Here is a 26,888-nt window from a genome sequence, read left to right as displayed (position 1 = left end):
GCCGGTCGTGACAAATATGGGGGCTCGTCGACCGATAATTAAGAACACCGGACTTTCATTATCTTTGAATTTGGAGTTTGAATGCGTGCGGGATTTGTTTGTTTAGGAGGCTTCGAATAACAATATTGTTTTGCACTACTTAAATTTAAAGCTAGATAACTAGAAGTTTTGAGGACTTGAGTTATTATTAGCCTATGTTGGTGGAAATTATGCCGCAATACCGCTATTAAATTACAACGAACGGTAAGTTACAAATTATTTGAATCCTGATTGAATGTTTATACTATAGACATTTATCAGCATTTATTTTTTGTAACATTGTGGTTATTGTTTCGTTTTGGTAATTTTTAAGGGGTAACAGAAATGTAAATATGACTTCCAATATTGAAGAGTTTATTCGTAATCCGTCTGAAGATTTGTTAAATGATTACTCGAAGGATCAATTGTTAGCGCTAGCAAGCCATTATAATATTGGTCTTTCTGTTGCTGATAAACGATTAAAGGAAAGTTTAAAATCAATTTTGATATCTGCGTTGGTAGAACAGAACGTCCTTAAATCGGATCAAACCGCATCTATATTTGAAGGTAGTACAATGTCTCTAACTTTTGAGCAACAAAAAGAACTGCTTTTGTTGGAAATGCAATCTAGGGAAAAAATCGAAAAACAGAAGATGGAAGCAAGGTATGATATTGAACAAAATAAGTTAGAGCTAGAGCGTTATAAGTTGGATTTGATAAATGCGGGTAAGTTATCAAAAGCAGCTAAGAGACTTTCTATGGAAGGGGATGATCCGTGTCTCGACTTTGATGTAGTCACCAATCTAAGACTTGTACCAAAATTTGAAGAAAAAGACGTTGATACCTTTTTCTCTTTATTTGAGCGTATAGCTAATACGAGAGGTTGGGCAGACTCAGAGCGGGTTTTGTTATTGCAATGCGTTTTTACTGGCAGAGCGCAGGAGGTTTTTGCCTCGTTGAGTACTGAGGATTCTGAAAGGTATGAATCTGTGAAGTCAGCTGTTCTAAGGGTTTATGAATTAGTGCCAGAGGCGTATAGGCAGCGATTTAGGAATTGGCAAAAATCGGATAGACAAACACACGTTGAGTTTGTAAAGGAAATTCAAACTCATTTCAATCGCTGGTGTTCTTCCTCTGATATTAAGACTTTTGATGATTTGAAAGAGTTGGTTGTATTAGAACAATTTAAAAATTCAGTACCACCTCGTATTGCTACCTTTGTGACTGAAAGAAATGCCTGCACTGCTTATGATGCAGCAGTTCTAGCTGATGAATATACTTTAATTCACAAGAATCAATTTGGACAAAAACTGTTTCGAGATACAAGACGGGAACATGATTGGTTCGTAAATGACAAGAATAGGTATAATCCTGATAATTTTCCTAGGGGAAAAAATGTACGACCATCTAGTAAGGGTGAATTATCAGATGTGTGTAATTACTGTCAGGCTAAGGGCCATTGGAAAAATGAATGTCCCGTGCTTAAAACTAAAGCTCAATATTCTACCCCAAATAAAAAGTCTAAAAATGTAGCTTTAGGGGCAAATTCGGTGGCATTAGTAACATCTATCTCCTCGTCTTCTGAGTTAACAGAGGTGGGTAATGATGAAATTATGGATTCTGGTTTTTCTCCTTTTGTTACAGAAGGTTATGTTTCATTAGTTGGCTCTAAAGAAGGAAGATCAGTTAAAATTCTTAGAGACACAGGGGCAACAGAATCATTTATTTCTGAAAATGTCCTGCCCTTTTCCAGTGATTCATACGCTGGTACTAATGTTTTGATTAAGGGAATAGGACTAAATGTTGTATCAGTTCCTCTGCACAAAGTTATGATGGTCTCTGATTTGGTGCAAGGAGAGGTAATACTTGGAGTACGGCCCTGTTTACCAGTGGTAGGTGTGGATATTATTCTGGGAAACAATTTGGCTGGGAGTAAAGTGTGGGTAGATGAACCACCAGCTTTGGTGGTGTCTCCTTCGCTAAATTCAGATACATTAGACGAAAATGCTCAGGGTTTTCCAGATGTGTTTGTTTCTTCTGTTGTAACTCGGGCAGGTAGTAAGTCCTTATCTGGAACTGAGACAGAAGTTAAGAGAGAAGGTAAAACATTGGCTGAGGTACCATCAGTTTTGAAAATATCTCGTAGTGATTTTGTGAAGGAGCAAAAGGCAGATGTATCCCTTGCGGACCTATTTGACAGAGTTCTCCCTCTAAATGTACTAGTGGATACTCCTTCAGGGTATTTTTTAGATGGGGAGGTATTAGTCAGGAAGTGGGTGCCTCATGGTAAAGACTTTGTGGGAGACCCAATTATTCAGGTTGTGGTTCCACAGCAATTCCGTGCTCTTGTATTGAAAACTGCTCATGATTCCTCAGGACATTTGGGGGTCAAGAAGACTTATCAATTAATTTTGAGAAATTTTTTTTGGCCTAAGCTGAAGCGGGATATATCTGCATATATTAAAACCTGCCACACTTGTCAGTTGACTGGCAAACCAAATCAGACATTAAAACCAGCGCCACTCTATCCTATTCCAGTGATGAATCAGCCATTTGAATATTTAGTTGTGGATTGTGTGGGTCCATTGCCCAAGTCTAGAGCTGGTAGTAAGTATTTACTTACCGTAATGTGTCAGACAACCAGGTTTCCGGCTGCTTATCCTTTACGTTCCATTACGGCAAAAACTGTGTTAAAAGCTTTGACACAGTTTATTTCTTTGTTTGGAATCCCTAAAGTCATTCAGACAGATCAGGGATCAAATTTTACTTCGAAGATATTTGCTCAAATTTTACAGCAGCTGCAAATCAAACATCAGAAAGCTAGCGCCTAACATGCGCAAAGTCAGGGGGCACTCGAGCGCTTCCATCAAACTCTGAAGTCCCTTTTAAGATCTTTCTGTACACACATGAAGGCGGACTGGGAAGATGGTTTACCCTGGCTTTTAATGGCTGCTAGGGAGGCTTCCCAAGAGAGCACCGGGTTTAGTCCAAATGAACTTGTGTTTGGGCATTCAGTGCGTAGTCCGATGTTACTATTGTCTGAGGATTTGAAGGGTGTTGATCCACCAGAAAATTTGTTGAACTATGTGAGTGATTTTCGCAGGAGATTATATGAATCTTGTGCACAGGCTAAAGTGAACCTTGGGCGTTCACAAGATAAAATGAAACGGCTTTTTGATCGAAGAGCAGAACTCCGAGTTTTTCAACCAGGTGACCAGGTAGTGGCTTTGATTCCAGTTGTGGGATCCCTTTTTCAAGCAAAATTTCAAGGCCCTTATACTGTGTTACGACAGATTTCAAATTTGAATTATTTGATTGAAACTCCTGATAGGAGGAAGAAAACTCGTGTGGCTCATGTAAATCTTTTGAAACCCTATTATGCACCTGATGGTGTTAAAGATTTAGTCTTACCCTCTGAAAACTTAAAGAGTTTGCAAGTGAAGCCAGTACTCTCTGCTGAAGTAGAGAAAAAAGCATGTTCAGTTGATGTTGTTTCTGTGCCTCTTGTGGATGAGGAACTGGAAATTGATGAGTCGGTGACCCAAGGCTGTTTAAATAACACAGAAACCCTTGGAAAGTTAGGGTCGATGTTAAAGCATCTCTCTGTTGACCAATGTTCTGATATTACTACTTTAATAAATGAATATGTGACTCTTTTTCCAGATACTCCCACCCAGACAAATCTCCTTCAGCATGATATTGATGTGGGGGATGCCAAACCTGTGCGTCAGCAATATTACCGGGTACCCTTCGACAAAAAGCGAAAGTTAGAGTCTGAGGTTGAGTATTTGTTAAGAAATGGTTTGGCAGAGCCGTCTTTTTCAAGCTGGGCATCCCCTTGCATACTGGTTAATAAAGCTGATGGCTCTTATAGATTTTGTACAGATTATAGGAAGGTGAATGCATTAACTAAACCTGACTCGTTTCCGTTACCGAGAATCGATGATTGCATCGATCAAGTTGGATCTGCCACCTATGTTAGCAAATTTGATTTGCTAAAAGGCTACTGGCAGGTGCCTTTAACACCTAGAGCCCAAGAAATATCTGCATTTGTAATTCCATCAGGATTATATTCCTATAAAGTTATGAGTTTTGGTCTTAGGAACGATCCCGCAACATTCCAACGACGAACAGAGTTATTGGAGGCATAGAAGGGTGTGCTGTATACTTAGACGATGTAGTCGTCTGTAGTGATACTTGGGCGGAACATCTCATTAGGATTAGGGCTTTGTTTGATCGGTTGGTTGATGCTAATCTTACTGTTAATTTGCGCAAATGTGAATTTGCTAAGGCCACTATTACATATCTTGGAAAGGTTGTAGGCCAAGGTCACGTCCAACCGGTCCGTGCTAAAGTGGTTGCTATCGATCAGTTCCCTACCCCTACCACAAAAAAGGAGCTTATGAGATTCCTTGGGATGGTGGGTTTTTATAGGGGATTTTGTCCAAATTTCTCTACGGTGGTGGCTCCACTTACCAACCTCCTTCGACACAAGGTCAAATTTGATTGGTCCACTGTGTGTCAGAGAGCATTTGAGGATGTTAAATCTCTCCTCACTGTGTCCCCAGTGTTGGCTGCACCCAAGTTGGATAAGCCATTTAAGTTACAGGTTGACGCAAGTAATGTAGGAGCGGGATCGGTCCTACTCCAAACCTCAGATGATGGTGTGGATTGTGTTGTGGGGTACTTTTCTAAAGAGTTTAATTCTTACCAACTGAATTACTCTGTGATAGAGAAAGAAGCTTTGGCTCTGATCTGGGCATTGAAGCATTTTGATGTTTATGTGGGTTCCTGTGGAGAACGTTTGGTGGTATATACCGATCACAATCCTCTCACATTTCTTCATTCTTTACAGAATCCAAATCAGAGACTCATGAGGTGGTGTATCTTTCTGCAGGGATATCACCTTGATATAAGACACATTAAGGGAACTGACAACTTGATTGCGGATGCTCTGTCACGGGTATAATGTGAATTGTTATGCTGTGGTTTTCCTGTTTTCTCTTTCTCCTTCCCAATCTATCTCTGATCCTAGGGCCCGAGGTTGAGGAGTGTGATGGGGACGGAATCCTGAAATTTGGAAGACTCCATGACATCATTGTATTTGGGAGTTATTTCTGTAAAGGCTTGATGTTAATTAATATTTATGGACATCCCAATTTAGTTAGTTGGGGGTTTTGGGTTTTTTGTTTTGGGTGGTAATCCTGGGTGGGGGTACACTTCAGTGTCTCTCTGCAGTCCTTGTTTTGGGATTGTTGAGGATGCTGAGTTCAGTGTTTAAAGTTGCCCCGAGCTCGGCAAGCCACTGAAGACTAGAGAGGCCAAGGTAGAGTTTCTATTTAGGTAGGATGTTGGGGTGTTCACTTTTGGGATTAGTTTGTTTAATTATTTTGATGCGTATATGCATCAATTTTAAGGGGGAATGTGTGACGTGCCTTGGGTTCATCCCACTTTAGCCGGCAGTGGGATGGGTCTTGATGGGTATTGTAATTTGGAACACCTGTTCACTCCTATTTAAACCTGTGTGATGTTGTAATGGGGGCTTTTTGTTCTGTTACCCCTTTTGGCTTTTGGTTAATTTTTGCGGTCTCCGTATTGTTTATTTTGGTACGTATTAATTTAGTTATTTTGGACGTTTGTGCTTGTGTTAATTATATGGTTTTATTTTAAAAGATTATATTCTCTTAAGTGTTTTATCCTTGTTTGAAATGTTTTGAAGTTTATTTTTGTTAAATAAATTCCCTTTGCAAAGAAATTGTTTTCGTTGCCTCCCTCATTTGTCACGGCGTGAGCCGGTCGTGACAGGACGGACATTTATAAGCAAATATAAAGGTCCAGATCACTGGTCCTACAACTTTTGTGCTTTTATTAGCAAGCTTTATTAAACAACACAATTGATCCAACTATGGGCTATGTCCAAAATTGTTAGATAGCACAGATGATTTAGCTCATTAGATCTCTCTCATGTCAGGGAAAAATGACTTAGTCCGTAACTGAAACTCTGTTGTGAGTTAAGCCACAATGCAGAGATGAATGAGAAAACAGGCAGGAGATGAAGTGATGTAATAATAAAATTGAGAGGTTTTATTGAATAATCTTATTTGCTTTCTCGATGGTCTGACTAACTTTGTCAATGGTCGGACTAAGAGCAGATTTAGGTATTATAACAAACAAAGACAGTGGAACATTCTCAAGACCATTGGAGACTCATATCAGCATTAAAAGGCAATACAGTGCCAACATAAGATTAAACAAAATTAAAAAAAGTAATGTAGAATAGAATAACTACACTATAAAAACAAACGGTGCTAAATAACACTAAAAGTTGTTCTTGGCTCATAATCATAGAGGAACCATTGTTGAACAAACAACTGACCTTATTTCAACCAAAATTCAACGTTGAAGGTCGGTCATGTGCCTGCTGGGTTCATACTGAACACAAGAACCACTTTTAGTGCTAGTACCGTTTGTTTTTAGGGTGTACATAAAATGACAATTAAAGGGACACTTCACCCATTTGCATTAAGCTTTGTATTGTTAGAACCCCAATCATGTTTTTGAATGGTCGTGCATCATTTCCTCCTGAGACAGGAGAAATACAGATTTCAGTGTTGCACTTCCTTCTTTTAATGATGTAAAAATCATCATTTTGCATCATTGAAAGCAGGAAGTCCAATATCTTTGTTGAGGGGGTGAGACTACAAACACCCATTTTCTCTGTCAAATAGGCACCAAATTCGAAATGTATGTTACATTTTGACTACAAATATGACACACTTTCAATAAAGATTAATGTGTCTACAGGTGAAATGCTCCTTTAATGTAATATAAAAAAATGATACAAGAAAAAAGTAAATGATAAAATGATATAATAAATGAAAGATTTAATTGAATTAATGCTAAATGAATTAATGTAATAGATGAAATAGAACACAATGTATGTTTCTACTGGGATCTATCAGACATGAACTTGTCTCTTTATGTGGATTTCCTCTTAACCGCTTGGTTCAGAGTTTCCAAAATAACATCTTTGTTGTTTACGATGTTGTAGGAAATGAGGTTAACCAACTTGTCGTAGTCCTCCGGTGTGTATGTAAGGTTGCGAGTAATGTAAGGGGAGGAGCCATCAGTGATGTCAACATTAACATCTCCCTCCTTCAGTTCCTTCTCGCCAACTCTTTTCACACCTGCATCAAACACATCATTGTTATACTTAGTGCAAGGAGTTTAGTGCAGCTACCTTACAAAAACTGGATATAAATCAGAATGAGATGCCCAGAGTGTTGGCAGTGCTTACCAGGAGCCTTGAATTGTTTGTATGTGATGTTGACCAAGGGAAAGTGAATCACTATTGGAGCTTCTGGATTTTCTTGATCCTCAAACACATAAACTTCCTGCAACGGCTCTGACTCCACCTTTTTGAAATCAATCTTTGGAAATGGAATCTTGCGATCCTTACAGTAATCACACGTTTGCTTCAGGACCTGTTGGGCACATTCAAACATTACAAAAACATTAACAACACCAAATTGTATATAATCCTGGTAATGCATTTTTCTTCTTAAACCAAACATTTACCAATATTTCAGCTATCACTTACCATTAACTGGTCTGGGTCACAGGAGAAGTTTACAGACAGAATGACATCTGCATGTCTTTGAGAGCCTAACACAGGGATATAGCCTGAATTTATGGCAAATCCACCATCAACTAAGCTAAGCTGAGGATCCATTGGAGTCAGGGTGTTAGGAAAGGCATCTGGATGCTTTTCTGCAAACAAATCCGTAATATTACATTGAACTACTGCATGCCAACACAGAATCAGATTAGATTTAAAGCCATGATTATATTTCGCGTAATAACAGACAACACTAAATTACATCATCTCATTGACATGCTTACTGCTGCAACATTACTGTATTATTAAATAATTAAAGTAAGTGAGTACTGAATTACAGGTATTTAATGACAGCTGTTTCGGGATGCCAACATAATCGAAACATATGCAGAAGCAGTGGCGGCTGGTCACTAGGGGGCACTGGGGTGCCGCACCCTTAAAGCTGGCCAGAGAGGAAAGCTACTTTAACATGTTACCAAAAAGTTAAATATATAGTGCAAATTAATACAAAATAAATTCATTTAGTTGTACTATTTCACTGTTAGTCATGTTATAATTTATTTAAAACAATTAAAAATCAAAACTGAGTTTGTTGTGTGTGTGTCATGTTTGTGTGTCTGGGGCGCACCCCTAATGAGTGTCTATGTAGGTCAGGAAAAAGGGTAAAAACATGTGACCTAAGGCTGAGCTCTAAGTGGCTGGTTTCGGATCCACCCTGGGGCGCAGGACTGTGTGTCCCAAACACTCCCACTTATGTTGAAAGCGAATCAATATTGCTTTTAAAGTTTTTTACCTCCTGTGATTGGATGGTTTGAAGAGTCTTATAACCGCGTTGGAGATTGCTGTGTTAACTGATAGCTACAGTACAGATCGGTGAAAGCAAGTGAAATATCTTGAGATGAAGGAAAATATGCTTTTATCCTTACAAAATCACCCTATACAAGGTATTTAATTGATGAATAAATAAAGGATTAAGAAGCTTGGACCAGATCGACCAACGGAGTCAATTGATGGCAGTCTGTGTTCTCCACCACTTCTCATGGCAAACGGAGTTGGCTAGCTGGATATCATATAAGTCTTCTTGACTTTTATTTTTTCCCTGTTTGCTGTTTTAAAGTCTGAATGCGTGATAGACGTGCACGCCATGAACTTTTGTGGCACGTTTGAGCTTGTGTTGCGTGGACATAATGAGAGCGAGTGCTGCTCATATAATCCTGTATATTACGTGGCTTGGTCAACTTTGTTGTTAGTTTTGTTGTTGTAGAGTTTAAAAAGCACCCACGAGAAAACCACTGTTTTTAAGGAAACTTCACGAAGCGTATATTGAGCTGATGGACTGTATGTAACAGTTCCCTTTCAGTCGGTCACTACGACGTCACGTCGTGACCGACGAATTGGGAACCGCTTCGCGGGTGACCTATCTGCTTCGAGAAACCTTTAAAACGCCAATGAACTTGGCATGCAGATAATTGCATCTGCCGGCGCCGCCCCGCCGCACAGGTATTTAATGAGTGGCAGGTGCAGTTATCAAATCAGCTTTTTAGCTTCGAAAGCTGGCAGACTAACACTGCTCACGAGAAGCTGCTCTAATCTCAGGAATAGATCTCTGCGTGTCAGTTGGTTGGGCAAAGGCACCACAGCGAGGCTCGCGAGTGTTTCCACCTTTCTTTTCACTCTCTTTTATTTGAGTGTGTGCGTTCTCCTCCCTGTGTGCTTCATCAACTACACAGCTAAAAGAGTGATTTCCCCTAAAAGAGCTGCAGTTGAACTTGCGTCTTTTTAAAGACAGCCGTTCACTGCTCACGGGCGTTAAAGCGTCTTTTTAAAGATGTCTTTTCGTCCGTGTTCAACTTCTGGATGCGGCAAGTACATGGGTCCTCGCGATGGACACGATCGTTGTCTCTCATGTCTGGGTCTCCAGCATGCTGAGGCGGCTTTCGTGGGAGGGACATGCTCCGCTTGCGAGAGCCTGACTCTTGCGGATCTGCGGGGTCGTGTGGCGTTTCTCCGGGATCACCGCTAAGAAGGCGGCTGTGAAGCTACGGAGAGACGACCTCCGCCTCACGGTGCTGAATCGGCAAGCTGGTTCGTCCAGCGGCTCTCAGCCACCGGATCCGCAACCATCTGAGGTTCCGATAGAGACGGAGAGCGCGCGTTCTGCGTCGCTTTCTGCCTCTGTTGGACCTCCCGAGGATTCTGTGTCGTAACATCGGAGGGGGGGCCGTCATTTTCAGACGTGGATCCGGATCCTCTCCCTCCTTTGGGAAGGGTTGCGGTTCCCGATCTCGACCCGGAGATGACGGCCATGCTCGCTCGGACTGCGGAGGCGGTCGGGTTGGAGTGGAGAGCTCCTCTCCCTCCCGTACCGTCCCGCCTAGACGATTGGTACTTCGGGGCTGCACGGGCTTCACAGTCTTCCCCACCGGTACCTTTCTTTCCCGAGGTGCATGATGAGCTGACTCGGACGTGGAAAACCCCGTTTTCCTCCCGGAACCGTCCGTATCAGCCATCACCCCTCACCTCCCTCGATGGGGGGGCCGCTAAAGGGTATGCCGGTATCCCGGCGACCCTGAGATGGGCGACCTGGAGGTGGAGGGGATCGCTCTTCGGGAGATGGTGAATGCACCACTCCCCCCCCCGGAGGAGGACCAGGTGGGGAATCTTTGGTTTTCGTTAATTTCCGTTCCGCCGGCTTTTCAGCTGGCACCCACAAAACCACAAAAAGAGCGAATTCCTCTTCCTCCTCCAGGTCATCAGAGGCAGTCGGGTGTGACGGATGGGCTCATAACGCTACGTCCTCCCCCTCCTCTCTTGCCAGCGGATGTGTTAAGCGCACAGAGATATCTTCATCAGAGTCTTCCCGCGCAGCCATCCATCAGCGGAGTCAGGTGAGTGCTCATTCTCACAATACACATGTCAACGCAGCCCCAGAGAGCGCGTCATCGAGCACCGCCGTTCCGCTCGCCGCGGGTACTACGATTGTGCCGTTAATTCCCCTCGCCCGGTATCTGGAAGCTTGGCAGCAACTTCCCAGTCCGTCGCGCTGGCTTTTACGCACGATCCGTCTTGGCTATGCGATACAATTCGCCCGGCGACCTCCCAAATTTACAGGCATTCATTTCACTATAGTGAAACCCGCCGATGCGCACGTACTACGTGCAGAGATTGCTGTCTTATTGGCGATTCAGCCGGTTCCTCCAGCCGAGATGAGGTCAGGGTTTTACAGCCCTTACTTTATCGTACCCAAGAAAAGCGGCGGGTTGCGACCGATCCTGGATCTGCGCGTTCTGAATCGAGCACTTCACAAGATGCCGTTCAAAATGCTTACGCAGAAAACCATATTTCAATGCATTCGCCCACAGGATTGGTTTGCAGCCATCGACCTGAAGGACGCGTACTTTCATGTCTCAATACTTCCCCGGCATAGGCCGTTTCTCCGCTTTGCGTTCGAGGGAAGAGCATATCAGTACAAAGTCTTACCGTTCGGGCTCTCTCTCTCTCCCCGCGTCTTCACAAAAGTAGCAGAGGGCGCTTTAAAGCCTCTCAGAGAGAGCGGTGTTCGCATCTTGGCATATCTCGACGATTGGCTCATTATAGCACAGTCGCGCCAAATGCTTTGCACTCATCTAGATCGGGTGCTCAAACACCTCGCCTGTCTCGATCTTCAGGTCAACCGAGAGAAGAGCAAACTGTGCCCGACACAGAAGATCTCTTTTCTCGGCATGGAATTGGATTCGGTCAATCTTACAGCACGCCTCACTGAGGCGCGCGTTCAGTCGATTCTGGCTTGCTTGAATACGTTTTCGGGCAAGACTGCGGTCCCTCTGAAACAATTTCAGAAACTACTGGGGCATATGGCTGCAGCCGCGGCTGTAACACCACTCGGTTTGCTGCATATGAGACCGCTTCAGCATTGGCTTCACGACCGAGTCCCGAGGAGAGCGTGGCTCACCGGCTTTCACCGTGTCACGATCACACCGAAATGCCGTCTCACTTTCACCCCGTGGTCAGACCCAGCGTTTCTCAGGGCGGGGGTGCCACTGAGACAGGTCTCCAAACATGCAATAGTATGCACAGATGCCTCCAACACGGGGTGGGGAGCCACGTATGGCGAGCTTGCAGCTTCAGGAGTATGGACATCACCCCAGCTGCATTGGCACATAAATTGCCGAGAACTGTGGGCTGTATATCTTGCGCTCGTCTGCTTCAGCAGCGAGTTGAGAGGCAAAGATGTATTAGTTCGCACAGACAACATTGCGACTGTTGCGTATATCAATCGCCAAGGCGGAGTGCGCTCTCGTCACAGGTCGCATCTCGCCCGCCATCTCCTTTTTTGGAGTCAGAAGAATCGGAGGTCTCTTCGTGCCATTCACATCCCGGGGTCGCTCAATGCAGCGGCAGACGCGCTTTCCCAAGCAGCGCGCCCCGGCGAGTGGCGACTCCACCCTCAGTCGGTCCAGCTGATTTGGAGACGTTTCGGCAGAGCGCAGATAGATCTGTTTGCATCTCCAGAAACAACCCACTGTCACCTATTTTATTCACTGAACGAGGGATCACTCGGCGTGGATGCATTGGCGCACAGCTGGCCGAGAGGTCTTCGCAAATACGCATTTCCCCCAGTGCGCCTCATTGCACAGACATTGTGCAAATTCAGGGAGGACGAGGAGAACATTCTTTTAGTTGCTCCATATTGGGCCACCAGGAGTTGGTTTCCAGAGCTCACTCTCCTCGCGACAGCCCCTCCCTAGAGGATTCCCCTGAGGAGGGACCTTCTGTCTCAAGAAGGGGGCACATTATGGAACCCCTGTCCCGATCTGTGGAACCTCCATGTGTGGTCTCTGGACGGGGCGCGGAGGTTGTAGGTGATTTACCCCAGGCGGTATCTAACACCATCGCTGCAGCGCGAGCGCCGTCTACGAGACAGGCGTATACGCTGAAATGGAACCTGTTTGTTGTTTGGTGTACTTCTCAACGAGAGGACCCCCGAGAATGCTCGATCAGTATTGTGCTTTCATATCTCCAGCACCGCTTGGAGAAGAGGCTGTCACCATCTTCTATTAAAGTAGATATCGCAGCAATATCCGCGCATCACGCACCCATAGACGGTAGATCTGTGGGTCAGCACGATCTGGTCATTAGGTTTTTAAGAGGTGCGCGGAGGCTGAATCCTTCGCGTCCTCCCTCTATTCCTCCTTGGGACCCGTCCATGGTGCTGAATGCCCTCCGGGACTGCCCGTTCGAGCCTCTGCAGACGGTGAGTGTCAAGTTTCTCACTATGAAAACTTTGATGCTCCTCGCACTGGCTTCTATTAAAAGGATAGGGGATCTTCATGCATTTTCGGTCAACGATTCGTGCCTTCAGTTCGGGCTGGCTGAATCCAGCGTTACACTGAGACCCCGGCCGGGCTACGTGCCTAAAGATCCCACCACTCCCTTTAGAGATCAGGTGGTGAGCTTACAAGCGCTGCCTTTGGAAGAGGCAGACCCAGCTATGGCTTTGTTATGTCCTGTACGTGCACTACGTGTGTATGTGGATCGCACTCAAAGCTTTCGGACCTCAGAACAGCTCTTTGTCTGTTACGGTGGTCAGCAGAAAGGGAAAGCTGTCACTAAACAGAGGATGTCTCATTGGATTGTAGACACAATCGCCTTGGCTTATAAGAAACAGGGCATTCCCTGCCCTTTTGGTTTGAGAGCTCATTCAACCAGAAGCGTGGCTTCATCTTGGGCTTTGGCTCGTGGTTCCTCGCTTTCAGATATTTGTAGAGCTGCTGGCTGGGCGACACCTAATACGTTCACTAGATTCTACAGTGTTCGTGTTGAGCCGGTATCCTCTCGAGTTCTCTCGTCAGATCAGTGAGAGCATCGAGGAATGGCTCCTGTGTCAGCTTGGAGCCTTTCTTTTTGGCTGCGCAGAAACCGCACCATTATGGAAGGCCATTAAGGCAAAAACGTTACAAAAAATGTTTTTTGTCTTTTCCACCGCTTGGTGACCGATGTTGCAGAGCATCGGCTGCCAGCCTCTCACTAGATGTATTCTTGACTATCTGGGTGAGGCTAGCGCCCACATTGCGCCCCCTAGTGGTTTCTTTGTGAGTATTTCCGTGGAAAGTTTATGATTTACCACGTTTCCCTTAGCGGAGTTCGTTCCGCACCTCTCTAGTGTTGCTAAGAGAGTGTATTTTTATAGTCCTCGTGTCTTTTTTTCCATCACCTTAGTGGTAGACCCTTAGAGGGTTTTCTTTCCGCAGCGATCTTAGTTCCGCCTGACGAGTTCGCTTCCCAGTTCGCCTAGTCACTGTCGTGGGATAAAGGGAAACTTCACCCATTTGCATTAAGCTTTGTACAGTTAGAACCCCAGTCATGTTTTTGAATGGTCGTGCACCATTCCCTCAGTTTCCCCTGAGAGGGGAGAAATACTGATTTCAGTGAGGCACTTCCTTCTTTCAATGATGCAAAAATCGTCATTTTGCGTCATTGAAAGAAGGAAATCCTGTATCTCTATTGAGTGTGAAAGACTACAGACACTCATTCCTCATTTTTCCAAGGTGGGGGCTATGGGTGGGACCCACTCACGCTTCAGACCAATTACAGATAAGTGGGTGGGACTTACGAAAATATACGAACACAGACCGAAAAAAAACGACCAGCCGCCATCTTTATGCTAAGCTAAGCTAAACAGAAGTTGTGGAGCGAGCCAGAATTCATGTTACAATAACAGTGGAAGTTAATCAATATTACATGGAAGAGGGTGATTTTACAAGCGTGATGCTCTAATCCGCTGTACATTGCACCTTTATGAGCCACAATACTGCAAAGAGCTGAGGCAGAAGTAGGAACAGAAGCCCGAGGAGAAGCCGGAGCCTGGGCGTCGGCTGGGTAGAGGAGCCCGGTGAAGACGCAGCAACCATCGGCCTCTGCTGCGTAGAGAAACTTGGACAGACTACTGCCTGTATTCTCGCTGTGTGCTTGCTTTATTACATTTCTGCATCAGATAAGGATATGGACGTTTGTTTGGTGAAGGTTTCTATGCAAGAGAGGAACTTTGCGCGCGTTTGGAACGTTTATTTCACGGACATGTTTCGGTTTACGAGCAGACGCGCTGCGGAGTATATTTGGACGGACTCGCGCCGTTTGCTTTCGGTTTAACATTTCTGGATCAGATAAGGATATGAACGTTTGTTTTGTGAATGTTTCTGTCTGGTCGCGTGCTTATTTCAAAGACGTGTTTCGGTTTACGAGCACAAGCTGCAAGAGCTGAGGCAGCGCGTCTGTGGAGATATTTATGCAGGGGACGCGTTTGTGTGCAGGGATAAATGGACGTCTGACTATAAAGTGAGTTTTTCTATTTTCTTTGTTATACTAATGTGGCATTTATGTACACAATAGCATATCTGAGCGGTGTTTTATATGTCTATATTGTGAGAGCAGTGAGGCCAATAATAACACAAATGTAATTACAGTAAACAAGAGACAAAAAGAAAATTGGTAAAACTAAATAAACATTTAAAATGTATACACTTTTTTTAAGTACTTGGAAAGACATTTGTACTGCGGATCTGAAACCGCACGTTACTGTTTGAATAAGACTTTGCTACACACCAGTGTTATTGTGTGTACCACAATGTAACATCACGTTTAAAAGTAAATCATGATTGGTGTCAGTCAGACACAGTGGTGGTGGCTATTTTCTTTGTTTTACTAACGTGGCATTTATGTACATAATAGCATGTCTGAGCCGTGTTCCGAGTAATGGGAGTGGCTTGCAGAGCTGTGCATTGTGGTGCATAGTGGCAGTTGTAGTTTTTCATACAAATGTGCTCTAAAGTCACATTTTGTCTTTTCTCTGCCAAATAGGCACAAAATTCTACATTTATGTTACATTTTGACTACAAATATGACTCACTTTCCATAAAGATTAATGTTCCTATCGGTGAAATGGCCCTTTAAGGAACAAGTAGTGACCGGCCTCTGCTTCAACCCCATTTCCGTTCCCTTAAAGAGGAGAGTCGGAGGGTTTACGCAGGCACTGGAAGGGTCAGCTTCAGTGGCGCTTTGGTAGGGATTCCCAATTCGTCGGTCACGACGTGACGTCGTAGTGACCGACTGAAAGGGAACGTCTCGGTTACATATGTAACCCTCGTTCCCTGAAGGAAGGGAACGGAGACATCACGTCCCGTCGCCACAGTTTGCTGTTCCACTGCTGATATCGGCCGGACATTTTTCTTTCTGTCCAGCTTTCTCAGCAAAAAAATAGCTGATTTGATAACTGCACCTGCCGCTCATTAAATACCTGTGCGGCGGGGCGGCGCCGGCAGATGCAATTATCTGCATGCCAAGTTCATTGGCGTTTTAAAGGTTTCTTGAAGCAGATAGGTCACCCGCGAAGCGGTTCCCAATTCGTCGGTCACGACGTGACGTCTCCGTTCCCTTCCTTCAGAGAACGAGGGTTACATATGTAACCGAGACGTTACTTAGTCTGTTGTGAGGGGAAAATGTGCTTGTGTTATTGCTATAAAAGCAAAAAGAAACGTACGAGCCTGTGATTAGGCAACTTTAGTGTCTCTTTTTGTGTGTGTTCAGTCGCGTTAAACGAAAAGTCTTTGACGGAGAAAATTTAAGCAGGATAAAGAAAAATATGAGCGCCATTTTGGCAGATGCCCATACAACTTAAGTTGAGAATGTAATTCCTATGTATGTCCAGTTGGTGGCAGTGTGTTGCTCAAATGACGCCCTGGTTTCTAGATATTCTCGCGATATTTTGATGTCATACACTGATTGGTCTGCGCATGGCTGCTGAAGTTGAACACTACAGGAGCGCTGCACAAGACGCCTGTCTAAGGTAAAGATACAAAATCTAATGACAAGAGTCTGCATTATTCTGCCTTCATGCGTTTATTACATAAGATGGTTTCAGATGAGTTTAGTTCAATTCAGATTTTTACATGTTTATTGATATTTTAATCACAGTAGTATTTTGTTATTTGATTTGTTCATATTTGCCTGTTTAGCATAAAGCTCCGTGTTTTATTGCCTCCGCTGTCAGTGTGAGAAAAAAAAACATTAATTCATCTGCTTCGTGTGATGGTAAAGTGATGCACGGTCTCCGTTTATCTGTTCTCTAAACAAATGAATAAACAATTTTGACTTGTATGCTCGTCTTGTAAGTTTATGATTAGAAATGGACATGTGAACGAAAATGAAAATAATTAAAACATGAAATGACGGATAATAAATGACTGTGAAGGACTCTTTACAACGCTGTTTTTCAAAAAAAAAAAAAATGATTGAAAATGTCTATCGCAACCTCTCTCTCTCTCTCTCTCTGTGTGTGTGTGTGCGTGCGTGTGAATGATTACCTTGATATTAGTTAATTACAGATTCATATTACATTTATTTCGTGCGTTTGATTTCAACTGTAACATTTTCAGCATTAAATGCTAATGATACTCATCACCTGATAAATGGCTATTAAGAGTACTGAATTACTACAGTAAAAGTTTGATTTTTAGTGTGTTTGCGCCCCCCCCCCCAAATTTTTTTAGCACCAGCCGCCACTGTGCAGAAGTCACTTTCCAATTAATAATACTTGATTCATCAAACCATTTCTACTTTACCATAGCACTTAAACACTGTAAATAGTTAGGAATGCACACTTGTGTTCAGTGATATGAATGCTCTTGACCTTTCCATGCAACAAAGGCAGAGTTCTCGTTGTAATCCCTGTGTAGCTGCAGACCCCTCAGGAAGTTGGACATCTGGCTAATGATTGGGCGACTGGTCATAAAACCGCTTATCATACTTGCAAAGTCACCCACTGGGCTCAACACGGACGTGCCGAGTGTTTTTGTCCTATTTTCAGTCTCTTTAAAAGATGCAGAGTGACAGATAGTTGATACATAATCATTAACTCATTAACATATAACTGTGTATAATCATGAACACCTATTCCATAGCAAAATCTTACTTTGAGGCTGTTTATACCTTGTATTTAGATGCATTTTGGTCAATCTGATCACAAGTGGATGAGACGTCCGTCTCTTTTGTTCACTTTCGACTGCTTCTGTCCTGATTACAGAGCGGGTGGTCTGTGGGCGACTCCGTCTGCTTTCGTTTAAACGCGCGCAGAGGAAATGATGGGTTTAAATTGATGCAAACTAATTTTAGAGTCTTCTGCTTGTATTAATAGTAAACATGCTGCACAGAGTTTTGTACATGTATGTAAGAGCTTTCTTAGATATTTTAGAGCAATTGATGAAATGAGGTTGCATAACTTTCACAAAATGCAAAATGTAAAAAAAAAAATGGTGGAGAGACGCTTAGTTTCATCAATGAAAGTCTAAATATAGCGCCTTACACTGATGGTTAGCGCTAGAAGTCATGTCCTATGTTAAAGTATTGTGCTCGATACATTATACATTAGATTAGGAGGAGAGTAGGCAGTGTTTTGTGGCTTTTCGAAAGCATTTGACCACATGTGCACCTACACCACAAAAGCAATCCGGTCTAATGCGTTTTCAACTATCTCTGAATGTGGGCGAAAGTGGACTAGCTCAAAACATTTCACACACCGTGTTACACACCTCTTTAGCGACGTCCACTTGTGATTTGATTGACCAAAATGCATCTTAATACCAGGTGTAAACAAACTCTTACCTGTATTACTCGCTTCATTTGGAGTCTCAGGGCTCCATGAGGGGGCGACGCCAGTGATGGCACCCCAGACACTTGTCAGATTCGCTGAAAAAACGCTGCTCCATATTCCTACATAAGCATAAATACAGTACAAAAATGTATGTATGTATATGTTTATAAACTGAATATACATTGCGGTAAATTCCATTCATGACAAACAACTAGTGAAAACTACAAACAGAAGTATGTATATAAGCAAAGACACAAACACATTCAAACTCACCCAACAGATAGGACACACTAGTTTCAGGAAGTTTCTTGACCAGGTGACCGAGATAATATTCACTCCCAAAGTTCTGAGCAGGTACAAACCCACCATACTTAGGAATGCCAACTTCATATGGGGTGAACTCACACCATTCTAAATGTGTAAAAATGGGCATTGGGTTAAAAGATATTTTTTACAACCAGACAAACGAAATGACAAGAAGCCATGCCACAAGTAGAAAATAAATATTGATTTATTGATTGTAATTTTTTAGAAAATAATTAAACAATAAACATTTGCAATGATTCTATTCTATTCCACTTATTAATAATTCTGCCATTTTCTGTTTTTTTTTCTGTTCATGTGAAACTGCTTTGAAACAATGCAACGTTGTGAGAAAGCACTATATATATATATAGTGCTTTCTCACAACGTTGCATTGTATATATATATATGAAATAAACAAGTGAAAGTTTAAATAACAATATAAGCTAAATAAGTTAAATAAGCTAAATAAGTTTCAGTTTTTCATTAAAACAAAATTTCACGATGAAAAGATAGAGCAACACGTTGGTTTACAAACTGCAGTGCTTTATCTGTACTCTGTGTGAATTCGGCTAATGCAAACATATTGTTTGGGTGTTTGCTACCAAGCTGTGGGCCTGGTTTGCTTAAATGTTAAGCAACATCCTTTTGAGGCTTTATTTATATAACAACGTGACCATACACTAGTTTCTTTCCACTGAAAACACAGAGTAATGTGCAACAGCGACCAATCAGAGCAGAGTAGCGTCAGGCAAAAAAAGGGGTTTGATAAGATGAAAGATTGATTTGAGAGTCGTTTGGAAAAATAAAATGCATATTATAAAAAAATCTATTAATGTAAACCTGTTGTTGGGGACTGCAAAAAGCAAATATATTCACATACAGTATAGCGAAATATGTGGGCATTTTGATTTTTTTTTTTCTGGTCAAAAGAAGTAAGCTACCAGGTCACTTATCCAGAGTAAACAGAGTAACAGAGTACTATCCAGTTGCCTTTAAAAAAATTTTGGAAAATAATTTTACAATTTTACAATAAAAAAGCTTTTATATGTGTGATAGGCTACTAGGAAAATTGACAAATATGGTCCCTAGCTGTCACTTACACCTTTGCACATAAAGAGTTCATATTAGTACCTCACAGGTACGGGTACATATCTGTATCTAGTGCTACATATTACCACATTTTTCAAAATGTACTGCACCAGTGACAGCTTGGGAACGTTTTTTGACAATTTTTTTCGGACTACAAACAGAACTGCAATGATCTAGTATTTAGTATATTTGTTCCTTGCTGATACAGTACAATGTACAGTATATAATACAGTACAGTACATACCGGCCGCCTCTTTTGTACATTGTACATTCTGATCCTTCATAATAACAGCTGTGAAGATGGGTAAAGGATTCTGGCCTTCTGAAACTGCCTTCTGCATTTCAGTCAGTGTACCGAAGGGTTTCTATAAAAGAAATATATTAATTAATTAGTCATTTTCACTCTTACTCATTATTAAAATGTAATAGGTTGTTGTTTACTAAATCACTCCCACTTACACATTTAACATTTTAGATAATGCCTCATTTAAAAAAAACTATCATTGCTATCCAACATCATATACAACATATACTTTTGTTTCAACACAGACACAAAATAATCTTTCTGTATTCATTACCTGTCCTTGAATAAGATACTCTATAGCTAGACCCCACATATCAATAAAAGAGACGGTATGCCCTTCTTTTTCTCTTTCATCCATCTTCTTTTTGTAGTATGACCGCTGCTTACGGGAAAATACACTGAATGTACTTTTAGAGATCTCTTTCTTCGAAGACTCTATAAACATATTGATGTCACTTTTAGACCAATTGGGGTCGCAGTAAAGAGAAGATAAAGTCCTGAAAAACAGAGAAAAGGCTCTTAAAGAGGACATATCATGAAAATCTGACTTTTTTAGTGTTGAAGTGCTATATTTGGATCCACAGTGCTTCTTTCAACCTTAAAAATGTGAAAAAGAACAACCCAGCAACTCCCCTTGTGATGTCAGAAGGAGATAATACCATCCTTTTAATAGCATTTTAAAAACACACCAAAAACTGTATATGTTTGCTTACACCAACAAAGTGGCAATTTTAACATGTCATAATAAATTATCTATATGGTATTTTGAGCTAAAACTTCACATTTGCACTCTGGGGACACCAAAGACTTATTTGACATCTTTAACAACAGATCTGCCAAAATCTTGTTTTAGTGGTTTGTTTTCTTGTATTGTTGTTTACATTTACATTTTACATGAGATTCATATTATTGAATCATATCAGGGTGACCCACTGGCTTCTCTTATTTTGAAATTAAGCACATAATCTATTATAGATATGTTTTACCAAGCAGGTTCTTATAATGTTTTTTTTTTAGGTTTTACACTGGCGGACACAAGTGTTGTGCCTGTAGCCTTTCTTTTGCTTACCAGGTGGAGCCAGAAAGCCCTGTGATGTAGCTGACAGCATCAAGAAGTTGGATCTCCTGCAGCCCTTTAATAGCTCCATAGGTGCCCGTCATTGCTCGAGTCCCACCTCCTGAAGACACCACAGCTATCACTGGAACCTCAGGAGTCAAACACAAACATTAATCAATCACATCAGACTAATCAGACCAAATGTGCAATAGATAAGATTAAATTCAACTTTATTGTCAGTGCACATGTGAGGTACAGGGCAATGAAATGCAGTTAGCATCTAACCAGAGGTGCAATAAGCAGTAAGTATAGAATATATAAGATATAACTTCAATATGTTACAAATGTACAATAAATATATAAACAGAGCCGAGATGAGTAGGAAAAATACTATGAAACTGCACAAACTGGGGAGATGCAGAGCCTCGCGATGTAAACATACTGCCATCGTGGTCTCTAAAATTGGGCCCTCCAAGTAAATGGGACAGGGGGCATTGGAGCTTTCAATGACATGGGATTGAGTTAACATGGAAATTCTGCACTTTACATCACACTTTATAGCCATCTAAATTAATGCATTTGACATGAATCTTTTTTCAAAGAAGCTTACAGTAGTATTGGGTATACTTTTATCTTCAATCAGTCCATGAGTTTTCTATGGCATTTTTTACTCTATGCTCTAGCTCAGGGGTCCCCAACCTTTTTTACACCGCGGACCGGTTCCAGCTTTAAAAAATATTTGCGTACCGGGGGGTGAGATTGGGGGAGGGGGGTCTTGGTCGCTGAGTTGCTGTTCAAAGAAATTGCTGAAAATTCTCTTTTTGAAATGTATAACGTTTTAAACCTTGCATTAGGAAAATGAATAATTGCTTTATTTATAGTATATTTTCTATAGATCTGTAAAACCATATTTTGGCGGATTGTTTTTTTACTTTCATTGTTTCACTAGTTTACCTGTCCATTTAGTCCTAATAATTAATGGTAATGAACTTGGCTTGCTGTTCTCGAAGGCAGCTCAAATCTTGGTCGGGCTCGAGCCCCAAGTCCAAGTAACAGAACAAAAAAAAATGCAGTGAAGGAGGAGAGATGCCAGAAGAATTGTGGCTGGGCGCAGAGGCGCGGAGACTCATGTTTACCATATGATTTTAATGATGATTGACATAGGACAGTTTAGGTTCCTTTCAAACCTACATTAAAAGCACAGCCGTTAAAATATGATTAATAGTTTATTATGATCATGGTGCCACGATCGCTGGATAATTCTGAAGTTGTTTTAAAGAAGAATAAAATAATTACTTTTCAGTCATTTGCGATGTCCATGTCACACAATTGAACACCTCCGCGTATTTACATGATTTGCGAGGTACATTTGCAAATTATTCATAAAGTTATAACTCTGCAATTCTTTGATCGATTGTGTTTTAGAAGTACTGTATGCTCAAAACTCTTATGACAGCAATGTGATCGCTGATGCGCTGGTAGAGAGAGAGAGACCAAGAAAAAGAGAGAGCGCGACTCTGTACAACAGTGGAAATGATTGATGTTATTTGAAGTCGGCTCTTAAAGTACAAAATACCCGATTAAGCTATTACGTGGCTATTATAAAAAAAATTCCGGGACGTTCGTGCGACCCGGTGGCAACTAGTCCACGACCCAGTACTGGGTCGCGACCCGGTGGTTGGGGACCTCTGCTCTAGCTTAGCTCTAACTATATGTTTATGTTATAATATAAAATATTTCAAATAATTTAGCTATTTCAGTAATCGAAAAACATCATGTTTGAACTAGAAATGGGCACAGACTGTTTTAGAAAAATAGTATGAAGGTAAGATAGTATCAAATAATGTAAGAGTGAGACTATGAATGGTTTATAACAAAGTTACACATATTACAAATGTAGTATATAAAATACATAAAAAGTGCCGAGTGTACCTTGCTGGGTTCAGGTGGAGTGGTGAGATTCAGAAATTTCTGAAGTGCCTCTGATACAACTTTACTCCTCTTTGCCAGAAATTTTTTTTCTTCCTTCGACATATTAAAAGCCAAACGTACATCGAGTTCTTCGGTATCACTAAAATACACATAAGTGTACACATAAACGTAATTAAATGAGTCTAGTAACACACTGTTTTACACCTAAACAGTATTATTAATTAAGATCAATGTGAGGTTTGTTACCGATCATCTGTTTTCAGCTCCACGTCAACTTTTTCCTTTAAAAATATTTTAGAAAGGTTTGTTTACATACAATGCACACAAATATACATATGTACACAAATATATACAATGATCTTGCCAGTACTCACCTCTCCCAGGGGCAAAGACACTGTAATTTGGTGTTGGGCTGGTAGTGGTTTCAAAGGGATAGAAGCTCCAGTTTCTTGAGTCTTTTGATTTGCAACTTGATATCCCTCAGACTGGACAAACAACACAACAAATGAAACAAAACATTAAAGTTGGAACTTAAAAAAACTTTAAAAATCTGTTCACATACTGAGTCTTGCAAACTGATTCCAGGCCACTGAATTATTCAAAAATAATACACACACACAAGGTGTTAATGCTTATACCACACTCTTAGAAAGTATTTGTTAATTTTGTACACATATTTTTGTGTTAAGCTTTTAACACATTTGTAATTTTAACACATGATGTGTCAATTTGTGTTGATTTTGTGTTAAAATAAAAGTTTTGTTAAAAGTAACGCAATGCATTTAGTGTGTTGTCCCAGAATCAACACATCCGTTCTAAAAGTGGACAGTTACCACAAAATATTGCTCTGATGGTTATTTTAAGACATTTGAGAGGTTACGTGAGTTTTATAAATAATCAACACCATTATTACATTTCTCATCCAATCATCATAAAGCATTCAACAGACCCATGGTATAAAAGCAAAATAATGTAAATAATACATTTTATTGTTAATAAATTGTTTTTATAGCAGCAAAAATGAAAAACACATGTGGGTACTTCCACAAGTGTGACGTGTGTGAACAATGCCTATTGTATGCACATTTTTACTGAAGATTACACTTACAGAGGTGAGATTAAGTTCAGTTTCCATGTTTCGGTTGATGTAATAACATAATGTGTCTAAGAATGTCTGATTGTTCTCTTGTGAGATGACATGATCCTCTTTATATGCCCCTTTCAGGTTCAACACCATATTACGTATCGCTGAAAGATACAAAAAAAAGATTCACGTAAAAATAGGATCATATTTTTTATCATTTCTAAAGTGAAAATTGCTGTTAACCTCAGCACTTTTTTTAATTTTATCCAGTGAAAATGCATGCTGTGAATATATTGGTTTTCTATTACATTTTCTTTAGACCAACAAATAGTCAATATCTTCATTTACCTCCAGAGTTCTTAAGAAGCTTGTCAACCCCCACCGTCAGCTCACAAAAAGGACCTGCCTGGTTTCACAAGAAAATGCTTATCTGAAAAGATGATCTAATACACCTTCTTTTGCTATTTGAACAGGTTGGTGGTGTGAGAGCTTGTTGCCTAGTGAAACTATAAGTATTTAATCTAATGTCACAAAAAGGCTGCATTCACATGGCAACATTTTGGTAGTGACATCCACATTTACTTATGTGCCGCCACAAACCGCAAGCCTGGAAAACACTGGTATTGTATTGCTGATTCTCAACCTGTGGATGTGTTTTACTGCTAAAAGGGAGTTTGGGAACTTACAACAAAGCACAAATGACAACAGGCTTGATTGACAGCGCACACATGAAGCTAATCTTGACTTGCGTTTAGCATTAGGCTGGTAGTGACAATTCTCTCAGACCAATCAGTGATCTATAGTGTTTTCACGTCACGTTTAAGTATCAGCTCAACTCGCTTGGAACCCCAACTGAGGTGATACTAAAAAAAGTACTAAGTACTGTATCCAGTGGAAAAGCCCCCTAAAGTAAGCTGACCCAAACCGTATTGTACTATGCAATGGAAAAGCACCATTAGGCTACCCAGCACTGAAACTCTCTCATAAATGTCTGTCTAGGGGAACGACCAGTGCTTTAAGTGGGCCGGAACGCCCCGGTACTCAGTACCGCCACTTCCAAAAATAGCTCTTGAGCGTACCACCACCTCTCCGTGCGCCCAGAACTGATTTAATTTAATCCTTTGGCTGCGGCTTTTCAGAGGACCCTTAATGTACGCTTCCTAATTCGTCCCACCGAGAGCAGAGACTACAAGACGCAAGCCTTATGTATGTACGTGATAATCTCCGCTGTCGCGGCTGTCAGTTTGGTTCTCCTCGACGCAACTTCAGATTTCCTCAGGCGAGGTGCAGAAAACATTCTTGAAATTGTAATATACATTAAGTTTAATTGCTAAACTACAAGTGAATGAAATTTCAATTAATTTGAACGACGTACACAGTAGTTTTACCACCCGCAAAATGGAAAACAATGGGACAAAATAAATGAATTTCGAGTTTCAAATGGCCAGTATTTTATTATTCTTGAAACCATAGAGTTTCATATCAGTCCCAATGAGCTACGTCTGAAACATAGAGACAGAGCGCAGTTATGCAAATGTGAAAACCACGCCCACCGGGGGCGAAAACAATCCAACCGTCTCCATTAGGTGTGTTCGACTTCATGCGGCGCTGCGCAGACCGATCGGTGGCTGACTTGAAGCAGTGCATTCCGGTTAGTAATTTTGTCCGACTTAAGCTGGCGCTGCAGGCACGTGACTGTGTCATGTGGTTTTTAAGTACCACGAGAGCGATTCAAGATCAGCCGCCGGAGTCAGCCAGCGCAGCTTGCGAAGAGGAGCTGCACGGGCTGTAATGACGACACAGCTGCTTCACGATTGGTCGGATTCACCACATGACAACAATCACGTGTGTTTCGTGTTTCTTTTCACGCCCTCAGTTCCACAAATGCTCACAAATCTGTATTTTTATAACAGTTAAAGCTATTTTCATGTAGTCGCGATGTTATATTGTGTCATCTTTATCAAATAAAATGGATAAAAAACGTATACCCCACAACTTTGGTATTTAAATAATATATGCTTATGTTGAACTTTATTATTGTAAAAACAGATGCTGTAAGCCTCTTCAGTTCCACTCATGCTCATAAACGGACATTTAAAACAGTATAATTCACTTTTTATGTAGTTTACATCTTACAAATCATGTTTAATGCGATTAAGCAAGCAAACGGCACGTGATCAGCCATGCGTGCAGCAAGCTACGGGAACCACAGCCCGTCCGACTTCACGTCTCCGTTTTCAGCTCCTCCCCGCCTGCACGCGGCTAATCTCGCCGATCGGTTACATCCAGCCACAGCCGATGTCGAACACACCTATTGACTTTGTATTGCGAGAGGCTGCCTTCTTGTCATTTCTGGCTTATAACAAAAAACAAAATAATGCCTAAAAGCTGCTGTGTGACAATATGTACAGCTAACAAGCCAAAGAACCCCGAAATATGTTTTTATAAGCTGTTGACCCCAAAAAACGAGTGTTTAAAGACACAAAAGTGGAAACAGGCAACTTTTCATAGTACTCATATTAGTAGAACTGCGGCCACTAGGGGGAAACGTAGTCGGCGATCCACTTTTGTCTCCATAAAGGCTGGGTTTTACGTCTCAACAGCTCATAAAAACGTATTTCTGGGTTTTTTGGCTTGTTAGCTGTACATATTGTCACACATCAGCTTTTAGCCATTATTCTGTTTTTGTTATAAGCCAGAAATGACAAGGAGGTGGCCTCTCGCAATACAAAGTCAATCGAGACGGTTGGAATGTTTTCCCCCGGTGGGCGTGATTTTCAGGTTATGACACGCTGCGCTCTGTCTCTATGGTCAAACAATGAGTAGATTTTTCCA

General features: G+C 41.5%; 1 protein-coding gene across 1 annotated transcript in view; it reads right to left on the bottom strand.

Annotated features, from left to right (window-relative positions):
• Nucleotides 1–5,832: 5,832 nt before the first annotated feature.
• LOC141365248 (cytosolic phospholipase A2 zeta-like) overlaps nucleotides 5,833–26,888 on the bottom strand; it is a 45,445-nt gene continuing 24,389 nt past the window's right edge. The window contains exons 8-21 of the mRNA XM_073869347.1: nucleotides 24,402–24,459; nucleotides 24,078–24,217; nucleotides 23,344–23,454; nucleotides 23,216–23,250; nucleotides 22,970–23,108; nucleotides 21,050–21,186; nucleotides 20,255–20,477; nucleotides 19,921–20,041; nucleotides 18,555–18,692; nucleotides 18,293–18,400; nucleotides 17,322–17,501; nucleotides 7,619–7,788; nucleotides 7,316–7,502; nucleotides 5,833–7,205 (exon numbers count right to left, since the gene is read on the bottom strand). Coding sequence (XP_073725448.1) covers nucleotides 6,997–7,205; nucleotides 7,316–7,502; nucleotides 7,619–7,788; nucleotides 17,322–17,501; nucleotides 18,293–18,400; nucleotides 18,555–18,692; nucleotides 19,921–20,041; nucleotides 20,255–20,477; nucleotides 21,050–21,186; nucleotides 22,970–23,108; nucleotides 23,216–23,250; nucleotides 23,344–23,454; nucleotides 24,078–24,217; nucleotides 24,402–24,459 — 1,956 coding nt within the window. The 3' untranslated portion in view covers nucleotides 5,833–6,996. The remainder of the gene's footprint in view (nucleotides 7,206–7,315; nucleotides 7,503–7,618; nucleotides 7,789–17,321; nucleotides 17,502–18,292; nucleotides 18,401–18,554; nucleotides 18,693–19,920; nucleotides 20,042–20,254; nucleotides 20,478–21,049; nucleotides 21,187–22,969; nucleotides 23,109–23,215; nucleotides 23,251–23,343; nucleotides 23,455–24,077; nucleotides 24,218–24,401; nucleotides 24,460–26,888) is intronic.

The sequence above is a fragment of the Misgurnus anguillicaudatus genome, chromosome 7 (assembly GCF_027580225.2).
Source record: "Misgurnus anguillicaudatus chromosome 7, ASM2758022v2, whole genome shotgun sequence".
In the NCBI taxonomy this organism is placed as follows: Eukaryota; Metazoa; Chordata; class Actinopteri; order Cypriniformes; family Cobitidae; genus Misgurnus; species Misgurnus anguillicaudatus.
Note: the sequence above shows the minus strand (reverse complement) of the source record. Positions and strands in the feature narration are given on the sequence as shown.